Genomic DNA, 14,589 nt, shown 5'->3' on the forward strand with positions numbered 1-14,589 from the left:
TTAATTCCCTTCCCCAGGGTTAATATCATGGTTATATTCCTTACTCATGGTGACGTCAAACGCGGAAGATTTTATGTTACACGAAGTTTGTTTGGCTCGTTAGTTTTTCAAAAATGCCAATCAAAATTAGCGCCAATCAAAATCCAGGCTTTCCGCGAGAATTGTTAGTTCATTGCGATTGGTCAAGCTACAGTTTTGAAAGATTTTGAATTATTTACATAAAGTATTCCATATGCAATACCGCTGATTGATATGTTTCTGATTGCGGACACAGATCACTCAAATTTTCAAGATTTTGAACTTTGAAATGTTTTTGAAGAGTTTGTTTTTGTTTATTTTTTCTTTCACCAAATTGATGGCTTAATATAAATGGCCAGGTTGCAACCTCGTAGAATATTACGGAATGTTGCTTTTTTCACCATAGCCATATTACTGTACATCTTGTATTCAAAAGAGGAAGTACGCCACATAGAACCCGTTGAAAATGTTAACCAACTCGTTCACAAACACAACCATCGACATCGCCCCGCGGAGAAACTTTTTGTGGACGAATTCTGGGTACCCGAGAAAGCCTTAAAAGAGCACGAAAGAGATGGTCAACCTGGCGAAGGAGGGCATCCGGTAGAAACGAGTTCTGAGGATGTTAATAAGAGAGATGAAGCTTATCGTGACTATGGTTTTAATCAGTTTGTTAGCGATAAGATTTCTTTGAACAGAACAATCCCAGACACGAGACCACCTGCGTGAGTATTTTATTACCAATAATATGAAGTGTAAATTTATATGCTATTAACGGGGTTTCATTTAAGAAGTCGTTTATGTTTGATGTCAGTATTAAAATTTAAAATATGCCATTTAATCTATTAATGCATATATACCTAATTAAAGTATATTTGGGTCAAAATATCACTTCAGACACTGAACATAGTTTGTCCTGGCTAGTTGTTTAGACTCATCTTAGGTTCAACTGAATTGTTTTGTTAATCATTTTGGGCTTTTGACTCAGGGTTGATATGTCATCCAAGCATTATTTACTTTTAGTTTTAACAATTAACAATAGACATTTTTGGTTTTTTTATGTTACACAAAGATTTTCACATTCAATGATTATGAGGTGAAGGGTCTATTTCCTTGTTCTCCTGTTATTTGATACTAGGCTGTCATATGACAGGTCCTTAAAAGGTCCTTAACATTGTCCTTACTCCTTAGGCTGTTTAGGTTGTCTTCATTGCTACAGTCCACATATTTACATGGGTACTGTGAGTGCAAAACTATGCCGACTCCACAATTCATAGTATTCTGTATGATCTTTTGCCAATCCAATGCTTTTATTTCAGTTGCAAGTCTTCCAAATATGAAAGATATTTGCTAAAAGCATCAGTTGTTGTGATATTCCATAATGAAGGATGGTCAACATTAATGAGAACTGTAAACAGTGTTTTGAACAGATCACCACCGTCTATGCTAAAGGAAATTGTTCTGGTTGATGATTTTAGTGACAAAGGTTATTAAGCTTAAATATTTTCTATGTGATCCCAGGACATCTTGCTCTTTGAAGACAGTTATTTTCCTCCCAAATCGATAGCAAAACTAGTTAAAAACTGAAGCATGCCTTTCTTGAATATCTGCATGCAAGTGTATATATAATGTAATTACTGATGCATATTATGCATTATTGCATAAAAGGACCAGTTATCTGTTGATTCCTGGATTTTATTTAGTAATGGATAACTAATTGCACAATTGTACCTTAAAAATCTTGAATAGGTACTTTGTCTACAATATGGCCAAACTTTGTACTTTGGATAACCTTGCATTGAACCTGGGAAACATCATTCCTCATAAGCAATTTTGCAAACTTAGAATTAAATTAATTGAACAGAATAAATTATTGTGGGGCTTTACCTTTGGCCTGGACAATTAATCTTCCCTCTACCTCTTATTTTGTCCCCCCACCTCTTATTGCCTTCCCCACCCATATCTTACTTCAAATTCTCATATTTAGATCATTTAAAGAACGAACTACAGTCACATGTCGCTAAGTTGAATAAAGTTCGTTTGTTAAGATCCAAAGAGAGGCTTGGTTTGATCCGAGCAAGAATGCTTGGGGCATCCAATGCAAGGGGCGATGTGGTTATCGTCTTGGATTCACATTGTGAGGTGAACCAGGGCTGGCTACCCCCATTGTTGGCACCAATTTCAGAAGATGAACATGTTGTAACATGCCCTATCATAGACTTCATTGATCATGATACTTTTCAGTACAAGCCAATGGGTTCCTTTATTCGGGGTACTTTCAATTGGAGATTTGATTATAAGGAAAGAGAATTAACTAAGGAACAAATGAATAGAAGAAAAGATGAGACGGAAGAGGTCTGGTAAGTAGTTTGTCGAAACCCTTGGTAAAAGGACATATGGTTTAATACTATACTCAAACTACATGACTTGTGTTCCCCCATGCACCTGTAAGTTTGGATCCCTAAGGGGCATTCAAAACATAACATGTCAACTATAATAACTCAGCTAGGGCCTATTTTAAGGAAAACACGTTTTCTGATTGCATGGTCGAAGCCCATGTTTGGATCAGGCTTTTTAAACAGAAATTTAAAGGGCCTTTTATTTCACTTATAGAAATGAAACTTACTAGACTGTACCTTAATATTATTCTCATTTTATAAAACAATTACATTGTATTTTAGGTCGCCTGTAATGGCTGGTGGTCTCTTTGCTATAAGTAGACAATTTTTCAATAAACTTGGTCAGTATGACCCAGGCATGGAAGTATGGGGAGGGGAACAATATGAGTTGTCCTTTAAGGTTAGTCCTGTATGCTGTTGGTTCTTATAAATAGTTGCAAAGTTCAGATTAGACTTAATTCTACAACTACCGCTGCCTCTCACTGATCTATCGCGCTTGTGATTGGTTAATCTGATGAGTTACCGCTTTTGATTGGTCCATGTTCCCTTAAAAGTACAGTGGAGTGGCAGTGGAAGTTAAACCTGAACATGAACAAAAATTGCGTAGAGCAACCGCTGACTGGTGCTTTTGGAAATGCGGGCTCAGCAACTAGATTTATAATGTCATAATTTACCCCCCCCCCCCTTACCCCTGACCTGAATCTGAAAGTCCTCAGTCTGAAATTGAACACACATACTACTCGGCACCTAGGTCACAGCAACTTCGCATTATATTTTGTAATGTGTTTTTACTGTAAACCTTATGTTTTAAGATTTGGATGTGTGGTGGCAGGATGGCAAACATGCCGTGCTCAAGGGTCGGCCATGTCTACAGAAGAAACGTGCCATATTCGTACCCCAAATCAAACGCGGTTGTGATCAACTTTCGAAGAGTCGCCGAAGTTTGGATGGACGATTACAAAGAATGGCTGTACGAACGAAGACCCGAGTTGAAGGAAGTTAGGAATTATGGCGACATCAGCGATCGACTTGCGCTTCGGAAGAGACTAAAATGCCACAGTTTCAAGTGGTACATGCAGAACGTTCTGAACGATACCGTCAGGCAAAACTATGAACCACTTCGTGGGTCGGGTTTGGTAAGTTTTTAATTATATTAGGAATCCCAAATTACGTTGGGGGACGGGCCAAAAGAGTACTAAGGATAAACTCTGATAAACAACTTTCCCCTTTTTTAAAAACGCACAGTGGCGGATCCAGGGTAAAACAGAATGAATTACTACATCTCTATAATTTTTCGTCTCATTGGTAGATTTTTATATAAAAATATTCTTAGGAAATCCACAACCAATGGGGTTAATAATAACGCCTCTTTGAATTTAAAATCAAGCCAGTCAATTCAGTAATTAGCCTGACCCTGAATCAACTAACAACACATTAGTTGGGATTAAACTAGATTAATACGAGATGTTCGCTCTACTATTCATTTCTTTGCTAACTTTAACGGCTGGGCGCCATTTTTAAGAATGCATTAGGTGATTCGAGTTAGCGCAACTAATCAACATCGAGAATTTTTTTGTAATCACCTGAGTATGCCATCTGTTAATTCGAATGCCATCTGTTTAGATTCGAAATCCAAATTCCAACTTGTGTCTTGATACAAGAGGAAGGAAACCTGGTTCAGAGATGGGATTATCAACTTGTTTATCGTACAGCTGGTCACAGGTTTGTGAATAGTGATAATCATACTGATACACATCTGAAATTCAATCCAGGAAGAGTTGAGGAAAAAAGGTGTGAACTATGAACTATCTGTCCTCGGGCAGAAGTCGAATGGCGTAGGTTCGAAGACTATACAAACTGACTGACTCTTAACTCTTAAGGATATACTAGCGACAGTTTTTGCGAGTTAGCTCGTAGAAGTTTTGTTTTAATAGTTTGCCAAGCTATTATTATTGTACCAATTTTGATTGTTCTAATTCGGCATTTAGGCAAACATTTTTTAAGCTAAATAAAAGCAATTCTATCATCACAGTTTTAAAATTTGGTTAGTCATCTTTCTTAAGAAATTACGCCATTTTCCATCATAAGGTGTGTTTGCTGTTTTCGAATACGGTAACTGCGCATTCATACAACTCTTTTTACTCAAAATAACTTGCCTAGTAATGTGAAAACAGATCTTAATGTTATCCAAATTGAAGAAAGAATTTTTTGTAATATACCCCCTAACAAGAACCTCCCCAGGAGGAATTATAGGTCCAGTATTCGTTAAGTTCTCTACCTCAAACTGCACGAACAATTCGGCATAGCTATAACTAAACTACACTGCTATAACTAAAGCTATATTCAATTCGCATTGCGCAAACATTTGACCAGGAGCTTGTTTTTTATACATTTTTCAGAAATTTCAGTACAGCTATATTTACGAACTGCGTAATACCGAAGACTGTCTTGATGGCCCTAACTACGAGGCCGGATCCAAGATTTCTCTCTACAGATGTCACGAAATGCAAGGAAACCAAGAATTCCATTATACAGAGGTACGTCTATTATTCCCGTAAAAACCAGGGGCCGGTTGTACGAAAGCTGGATAGCGCTGGATACCGCTGGTTAACGCTGGTTTCTTTAATCGCTCTGAAATTTCGGTGTAACCTTGACCTTACTCGCCAGCAACTAATAATTTGGATAAAATACCGTATGAAGAGTTCAAATTTTAAATTTCCTTTTATATATCACCTTGTATCCAGGTAACTTTATAATCGTATTCAGTTACAATATAGAGATCTGTGCGAAACCTAAGAACCCTCGCGATTGGCTTAATGCGTTTACGTTTTCCAATCAAGCGCCTGGATACGAGGCTGCATAGACAGGGACCTGACTTTGTTGTGTTGAAACCGTTTTCAGCTGGTAATTCAGCTAGGATTACCCAATAGATTCATTATGTGGATCAAATATTTAACAATACGCAAATAGAAAAACTGAAAACTGTATAGCTCGATTAATATCTGAATTTATATCTTGTAACAATTTATTTGCTGAAGTTGATTTAAGTTCAAATAGAAATGTTCAGTCCTATAAACGTTTATTCGTGCAATGTTCAGTCCTCAATAAACGTTTATTCGTGCAATGTTCAGTCCTCAATAAACGTTTATCCGTGTGTTAAACGTTTATTAAAAGTCTTTATTTTACTGAGTCTATCTGTGTGTGTTTTTTCTTATAGTTTTAAACTGTGAGGGTTTTAAACTCTTGAATTTTTCTTCTAGGCAAAGACTATATTACATAAAGTATCCGGCATGTGCGTCTCCGTAGGTGTAAATGGCAATGGTCCTGTTTTAGATAATTGCAATGGTAAACCAGAGCAAATTTGGGAACTAAACCTTGCAAAGTTGAAAAGCTGATAGTTCAAGTCAGTGCGTTAGCGCCTAATTCCACGGGCGCTTTTTCTCGGCGAAATGCGAAATCTTTCACCTGTTTCTTTTGAATTTCGAACACTTAAATAAAATTAATTCTGCTTCACTTTTTACAATTCAAAAGAAGCAGGCGAAATATTTCGCATTTCGCTTGAAAATTTAGCCCGTGGAATTAGGGCTTTAGAATAGGTTAATTTTCAAATTTACAGTTTAGCCTCGAGTAAAATATGACTGGTCTCGATTTTGTGAAGCTCGCAGCAGCCTTCTTGCAGTTGTTTCGATTACGTCTGTATTAGTGCCTTATTTGCATCAATAACTTATCTACCATTTAGATGCACACAGATTTTTTTGGTCTCGATTTTTTAATTAGACGTTGATGATATTTAAAGTGGAAGTCAAGCAAGCCCCTTCTGCGTATGGATTCTGCTCATAACTTTGTGAACAACAACAGAGATCCCCCCCCTGATGTAAGATTGCCCAAATTTCGCATGGTTTGAGTTAGTTCTGAAAATGAGCTCTAGTTCATATTAATTTGGATGCGTGGCGAACCTAAGTACTAAAATAGTGTTAGATATTCACCCAGTCGCAGTGCATCGTTTTAAAAGTATAGAAAAAAAGTTTTAAAGTGCACAATGTAAACTAAAAGTTTGTTTACCTACGAACTTGAAAGATGAGCTAATTGGCTCTATTTTCACATTCCTGGCTCCACATTCAGATTCGAATGTAGAGCCAGACAAGGGATTTTTGCAATCAAACCACGATAACTTCGGAGCCGTTTGAGCTGTCGAAAAAAAAATTAAATGCCATTCTTTATGAGCATTTAATTCGATATACGACTTCCGCTTTAACTACCAACATTTGTCATGAATATGCAGCATAAGTGTATAGCACTTCATGTACGTGTAAACGTATGCTTTGCCCTTGGAGCCTTAGGTAAAAGTCTTTTTAGGTAGGTTTAAAGATTAAATAAATAAAGAGTTTTATACATGCACATTTCATGCACCGGAGAGTATTTTCGAAGGAAAATAGGGTACTTTCTGAACTCTTAAGGCTGCTTTCCACCACGTTTCCACTTACGCGTTTTTTTCACCCAAGAAAAACTCTAAATGCTTCATCTTTTATTTTATAACACTTGGGTCAACAAATTCACACTAAAATATGCGAAAAACTAATTTCTTTCGATTTACTCACCTAGCTTTTTAAAGTATGACATATATAACGATTAAGACTTTTACGTGCGTATGAAAAACGCGTAAGTGGAAAGCAGCCCTTAATTTAAAAAATGTCAATTTTGTATAATATTTAGCAGGATTTTTGTTGTCTGTTGAATCAAAGTCTGTCTTTTTTTTATCGAATCTTAACTTTTTCAATTAATTCAGCCTGAAAACAATTAAAAGAGCTAGAATATATATTTAAATTTGTATGTAATTGGAAATTAATGAATAGAACAACTAATATATGATTACTGTGTATGTAATGTCTCTGACAAAACATAGGAGATTTGACTGCGCTGGTCAGCTGCGCGCTTTTTTTTTAAATAAAAACGAGTTTTCTAGTGCCGTTTTTGGAAACAAAAACAAACACGAAACAATTTTGCCTTGTGGATTTGACATCAACAAATCAGATATGTGGGGGGAAGCCCCAGGCCTAACAGTCTACTATTAGAACAGTGGTGTGAGCGTCACATTTCTGAGTATATTAGTAATTGTCACACAAACGTCATTGAGGGTAGGGCGTCACCGCGCGTTGTGAACGGCCTAGCCATCCCCGAGCCCGCGATTTTCTCTTGCGAGGAAACAAAGGCTCTGAGTTATATTAATCGAAATCAGAATTGTCCTGATTGGCCGTTCACGCCGTATAGAATGCTGTAATACAATACATAGATTTATAGCCAGGAGTTCCGACCTGGTTTGGATTATCCCAGAGCGTTCAGAACTTTTGTTCGTCCCAGTCCTTTCCCGCCATTTTAGATCACCTGGACTGTGTTATGCGCAGATACAATGCAGCAATGATTGTAACGGTTTATATTCCCAGTATAAAGGTTTTCCAAATTTCTTTCGAAGCTTTGCCATTACAGACAAATAGCCGGGGTTATCAACAGACGTCTTGTTCTACAGAATATACTGTGCCTAAAAGACAAGAGAAGCTCTACATATTTCAAGGTAAAATATTAAACTACAGTGTAGAATTCTGCCCAAATTTCGCATACTGCCCAGCTTCGTAAACGGCCATACTGCCAATACAATTGCCGAGATTTTATTTTTATTGTTGTTTACGTTTAAAACTCATTTTGATAATCTCGTATTAGAACTTTCGTTTTGATAATACTTCATAGTTTTTGCCAGTGTTTACCGGCCGTTTTGCTCCCAGTGGGAGGGGGGTGAGGTTGTGCATGCCTCATTGAGAAGAGGGGGTGCAGGTTTGGTGTAAATTTAAACATCATCTCAGATTTAAGAATTCTGTACAAAAATGAGTTTCTAATTACAATTATTTTGTTGTATTGAAAGTTCAGGTTCTTATCTGAGGCTGTATAACAATCTAAGTTGCATGTTGTTGTAATAGTCAAACAAATAGACATTCTAACACCCTTTACATACTACACACCACACAAGTATGACTGGCAACTTGCCTGTGCTCCTAAACATCCAAAATTTTCAGTGTCTACTGAAATGAAAGTTAGATTGAAAAGAAAGGATCCTATTTTAAAATTTTATCAGGTTATGCATATCAAAGAAGTCTCTCCTTTGTTATAATTTGGTAGAACACTCCCAATTTAGAATGTTTCCATGCAGTATAATCATACTCCTATTTCCACATTGCACAACATTTCATATCTCAAGGCTAGCTGCAAGTTCTTTTGACCTCTTCTGACCTCAGTATGTAGATATAGTCTTAGAGTAAGATTAAAAATGCATTGTTCGGAACTGCATATAAGGAATTTATTTTATATATTTAGTGATAGACTGAGATACTAAAAATACTTAAAATACATTCATGCAGGATCCCCTCACCAAAGCAAGCAAACAATTATCTTGAGGTGGCAAACTTAACCCAAGTAGACCCCCCCCTCTGACATCATAGGTAGCACTGTCAGGGCTTCCACAATGCAAGGAAATTTCCTTGCAATTGGTAATCACAAGGGAGGGAGGGATCTGCTTTAATACCTAATATATTATCATTCTTTTCAATTTTTTTTTTTTTATCATTGGCACCCCCCCCCCCACCCCCCTCCCTATGAGGGCAGTCATATGCAAATAAGTTGTGGAAGCCTTGAACACTGTAGAGCACCAGAAGTTACGTTAGTTTCCACGCATCCAAACTGTTCGTATCGACGTATTACCTGTTCGTCCTTAACCCTTGCGCGCGCATCTACACGGGGGGGGGGCATTTCTTGAGGTGTGCACAACGAATTAGTGTAAACCTTTGAGAAAAACGGACTCAAACATAACTTGGCGGTCATTTTGAAACGTACTCTGTTGCAATGCCACCGTTTATGACACACGCCCGACATTCAGACTAGTATGTTGTGATAAGGTTTGCAACTTAATTTTATTATGGATCAGCTTACTCAAAACTATCGACGAAAAACATCAAAAATGTAAAAAAAAACACAAAAGACATCTGACTGAAAGCTTTGATATGTTTATTTCCTAGCCCGTGCATTTTTTGGTGGAAAACAACTCAGGAAATAAATTTTGCTAAATTTTCCGCGTTTTGATAAAATGTGACGATGTGGAATACGATTTGCCTCTACTGGTTTCACTTCAAATGGCGAAGCAGTGATTTCATTGGTTTAAAAAAAAAGCGGGAATTTGAGCAAACGAGGTACGTAAGGTAATCTTGGACGGTTTTCTTTTGGGAATATAGTGCATACAATCAGCAGAGGAAAACGCGATATCTGAGACTGCGCGCGCACATGCGTATTTTACTAGGGTGCCGTCCAGACTGGGTAGTATTCAGAATACAACACTGTCACAATGCCCTGTTGTAATTCAATTCTCGACGGAATTTGTACCCTCGGGTATTATGGTATAATAAAATATACCTGAGAAATACATTCAGCGCATTCATTCAGAATCCTCTCCCTAGTCCTAAAGAAGGAATTGTAATTGTGAAATGCGGTTCAGTCCAGGAATACAACTGACAAATGAGTCAGTTTTGGTTCATTTATACTTATTCCATTTTTCCATTTAAAAGTGAGAAACAAAGACCTTCACTATAGCCAAGAAGCGTCCAAACGTTTCAAATTCTATATTATAAGTTGAAAGTGATACATATATTATGATTTTCACCCACCGTGACAAGAATGCGCGTGTCATTTGTCATGACAATTGCACTAAATGAAGTGCAATTGTTAAAAGTCACTTGAAAAAGCGAGGTTATGAAGATGTTTTGTTGTGGAAATCTATCATGGAAATTTCTGAATATATTGGTATCTTTGAGATTTGGCATTTCAAAGGTCCAAGTGCTTGACTCTTAGACAAAAATTCCTACCTTATGAGGTTTTTGTATGGTTTTTGTTATTCTGTATGAAACTGAACCGGAAAGTCAAGTCACTATATTGGTCACTCAGTTTTAAAGTCAAGTACACTATTTCGTGAAAGAGAACAAGATATTTGTAATATTTTAAAGAATACTTTCTAAAATAATTGCGTTCTATTAAATGACGTTCAGCAATAATACTTTAGCAATACGAGTCATGAAACGCATTACAAGTGATTAGTACAGTATATAAAAAGTGTCTCTACAACTTAAAAAAACACACAAACTCCAATTAATAATACCAGGCATGACAACAGCCAACATATTTCTAACACAAGTATTTTACTTTTTTATTCAATTAATTTTGCCACCATTTCACAACGTATAAAGTCTACACGCGCTTCACAAAATAACACGACAAATTTTTGGAGTGACACAGCAACAGCTAATTAGTAGTTGTGGGCCCAAGTTGAGTTCAAGGTGTATATTTATACAAATATTATCTACGCAAGTCAGATTAATCAGATATATACGAATTTAAGATATTTTGTATTTATGGTTAACGTTTAAACTGTACTTGTCTAGTATAACAGTTTGAAACACAATGTGCATGCTTTTATTATTTGGCAATCCACATTGAAAGTAGAACTGCGACAAACAAAATGTTTGAAAGCATCAGACTGGATGAACCACCAATATCTTCATCAGCATCTTCACCATCACGGTTTGGCGTATGTGTACCAAGAGATTTTCTTGGACCTGGTTTCTGTTCGTGACGTGTGAAAGTATTCTCGCCATAGTATGTCGAACGCCAGACATCATTGCAGTTGTCAACTTTACTCCTTAGTAACCAGTTCATTTGAAGCATTGCCGTGTTGTTTGTACAAAAATGACATTCTCCCACCCAGCCCGTTACTGATGCACCGCTTCTCCAAATAACAACCAATGAAAATGTTGTATTGGGTTTTCCATATGTACCAAAGCCATACACGAGCGAGTGGCTCTTACCAGCACTACCTTTTTTTCGTTCAACTGCAGTTCGAAATTCACCTTTTATTATCCCATTCTCTGTTTGGTTCAAAATAATCTCAGAGCCAAGATCATTATACCAAGTACCATTCAGGTTGCACTTTCGTCCTGTAAATTCCCCAGGTGTTGACTTTGAATTTTCTTTGGAAGTTCTCACTGATGTAGGTTTTCGTTCAAAGACATCTTTCCCTATTTAATAAAAAGAACATTGTGAATGGTCAGTATATGGTAATATTCTACAGCATGCCTAGTATGAAAGTTGAACATCACCATAAACCAACCTATTTGTGTCGACTTCCACTTGTCAATACAAGAATGAACATAAGATTTCAAGAGCCAAGATGTCTCTAATGATTCTTTGCCATCACACATCAAACATTGACCAGTCCACACCGTTGTTGAACTGCCATTTTGCCAGTTGACGGAGAATGCAAAAGAAGCTCCTGGCTTGTTGTATGGTAATGTTCCTACAAAAAATGACAAATATAATCCATATTGATTATCTGTTTCAAGAACCGTATATAGATCGAAATTGAAGTTGCACTCGAGATGCAGCCACTCTAGAAGGTGGATGAAAATAGTCATGCTTATTCACATGCAGATTTGCCGCGATTTAAAGTTTGGGGTTTTTTTTGTGGTGAAATCCTACTTATGAAGCTCGATATCTTGGCGGGATATTTTGTCTTGCCATGCTATGCGAATTAGCAATAGACGCTATAGAATAATGTCAGATTTCGTCGTAATACATGATTTAGTAGATTTAAATCATCGCTATAGTGGTATATCATTAATATTCAAGATGGCGGCTTTGAATGAAAAAATCAAAATATCGTCACTCTTGAAAGAATAGAATTAAACAAAGTAAACCCTCGGGGCCACGCCCTGTATTCAAAACGCAATCAATTTTTATTTGCTTTTGAATTTGAAACATTTTTAAATGTTTAAAATAAGATAGCACATAACTACGGATTTCATTGTATTATACGCATCCGTGAGTTTAATTTCAATTTCATATGCACTCTTGCGTTCCGCATAATTTAATCAAATTCTAACAATATGTGATTTCAATAGTTGGTTTGAATAACCAGCAACATTCCGTCATAATCAAATTCATTTTAATGTAATATATCTAGTTTGTTAGTTATTAAGTTCATAAAAGATACTGTATGAGTGACTGCATGCTAATCAGTTAAGCGTCAGGACAAGTGCCGAGTGCGAGACAGAACGAACAGTTGATTTGGAAATAGTTGTAGTAGACAAAGTCCTACGGGGATCCACCCTTCAAGTACTGAACTTTATCTGTTTGCATGTATGTTTGTAGTTTGATTAGTATTTTTGTTTATGTTTAAGTTTAGTTTGATTCATAGTATGAACTAAGAAAATAATTGGAATGCATGTATTTTTATATATTTTACTTATAAGTTAAACTTAATCTTTTCTATAGAATATATTACCAATAAATATTAAAGAAATTCCCGTTCGACTTGCGTTTAAAGTAGCAGTGCCAAACAATAGTTTCAGTTTTTTGCGACACCAGCTTAGTCAAATGGTCCCTAAAATATGGTCGTCTCCCACATAATTACTACGCATTTCAACTCTCCAAGGAAACAATGAATGCATTAGATTAAATATTCATTCACTTGTCTCTTGGACACCTTCACCACTTACAACAGCTATGCGGAAATATAAATATAAAAGCATCAGTTTTTTATATAATGAGAATCTGTTATATTCTGCTTTGAAAACGGAAGAAACGACGTCCAAAACTCTCATGGGAAACTAAATATTTATTCTACTTATTACAAAGCTGCTTTTCACTTTACGGTCAGTCGTGTAATAAACAAGCGCGCCTTATTGACATTTGAACTGACGTGTGTTTCATATCAAGCACAATATTGTAATTGGGTTGCTATGCTTCTAAATGTGTGCGATCTGAAATCCATGTTCAGATAAGTCGAGACATTGGGATTTGAGCATTATCTTTGTGTAGGCGCTTCCTTCCCACTGATATATAAGCAGAAGCGCGTTGTACAGCGGCTAGTTGTAATCGCTCTTCACTGGCCATGGGCGTTTCTCATGCGTGCGTGCACGCACGAAAGAGTTGTATAACCTTAAGTTGTAACCTTCTCAACGGAATTTTAGTATAATCATCAAGGCATTCGTAGTTTTGTATGGTTTGGAGACGTTTAAACACATTTTACAGGAATTCAGGCATGGATCCTAAGATCTAGTCCTCCTTGGATCTCTATAATAGTTAACATGTTTTAATATAAAGTTTGGAGAAGATTCTTATTAATGAGAGAAGGGACTGAAAATTCTATATTAATGATGGAACTTACCAACTATTTCATGAGCACCAGAGTCACCACGCGACGAATCGGTTGGTTTGTAATATTTTCCACTCAAAACCCCGTTTGCTGAATGTGTAATCTCTAACTTTGCTCCTAACTTGCTCATCCAATTACCGCCTATGTCTTCGCATGGTCCAGCTAGCGCAACATAAGGAGTTACATGTAAAAGAAAGTGGAGAAGTAACACGTTTGATAGCATAATGCTCTCAATATTCTTCAAACTTGTTTGACGGTTTAACAGAAATTATGATGGGCGGCTCGTCGACATACGATTTTATACCGAGTCGACTCGATACCTGGCCTTACAGCATTACCGGAAGTAAATATCCACTATATAGCACGAGCGAGGCACTGGTCAGGAGGAAGACCTTGCTGCATATTACAATGTGGATATGATCACTTGAAATAAAATTTTAAATTGCAAGCCAGTGGCTATAGCAAGAAAGGGGGATTTCGGCGCAATTGTTCCAACCAGGCAGGAATCATGATTTACGTGCGCAGGAATCATTAGCGTGCAAGTAGGCAAAAATCATTGACATTGATATGTACATGTAAGATGTATGGATTGGAAATGTCGATCATGTGAACAGGGATCATCAATCATGTGGACAGTAGGTCACGTGTGGAATGTGTGTTAAGAGTGTCAAGTGTCGGTTGGAATGTAAATCAAAGGGTATGTTTTTTACAGCGTGTTTCTTGTTTTATTTAAAAGCGTGTTTCTTGTTTACAAAATTAGCGTCTTCTCCAATGTACGTCTCGTCCGGTGAAAAAACGCAATTAGTACCAAGTCACAGCACCTCGCAGTCAAACACGAAAAAAGCCATCTTTGAAGCCCGAAAAGTACCAGAAGATCAACTTTTCGCCTTATCAAATATATTGCAAATGTTCTTAAAATCGTCTAAT

The 14,589-nt window shown here is 36.8% G+C and overlaps 2 protein-coding genes across 2 annotated transcripts; one reads left to right on the forward strand and one right to left on the reverse strand.

Moving 5' to 3' along the window:
- The first annotated feature begins 298 nt into the window (after window positions 1-298).
- On the forward strand, window positions 299-6,340 carry LOC114525807 (polypeptide N-acetylgalactosaminyltransferase 10-like). Its single transcript, XM_028547241.1, has 8 exons — window positions 299-743; window positions 1,338-1,504; window positions 2,006-2,378; window positions 2,700-2,817; window positions 3,230-3,553; window positions 4,041-4,139; window positions 4,817-4,954; window positions 5,678-6,340. Exons 1-8 carry the CDS (start codon window positions 370-372, stop codon window positions 5,810-5,812), a joined length of 1,728 nt encoding a protein of 575 aa, XP_028403042.1. The 5' UTR covers window positions 299-369; the 3' UTR covers window positions 5,813-6,340.
- Window positions 6,341-10,888: 4,548 nt separating this feature from the next.
- On the reverse strand, window positions 10,889-13,885 carry LOC114525591. Its single transcript, XM_028546976.1, has 3 exons — window positions 13,675-13,885; window positions 11,617-11,802; window positions 10,889-11,524 (listed from the first exon to the last, which is right to left on the reverse strand). The coding sequence occupies exons 1-3, from the start codon at window positions 13,883-13,885 to the stop codon at window positions 10,926-10,928; spliced, it is 996 nt and encodes a 331-aa protein (XP_028402777.1). The 3' UTR covers window positions 10,889-10,925.
- Between the last annotated feature and the right edge of the window lie 704 nt (window positions 13,886-14,589).

Source organism: Dendronephthya gigantea, unplaced genomic scaffold (assembly GCF_004324835.1).
Source record: "Dendronephthya gigantea isolate DGI-Jeju-01 unplaced genomic scaffold, DenGig_1.0 000035F, whole genome shotgun sequence".
Lineage (NCBI taxonomy): Eukaryota > Metazoa > Cnidaria > Anthozoa > Malacalcyonacea > Nephtheidae > Dendronephthya > Dendronephthya gigantea.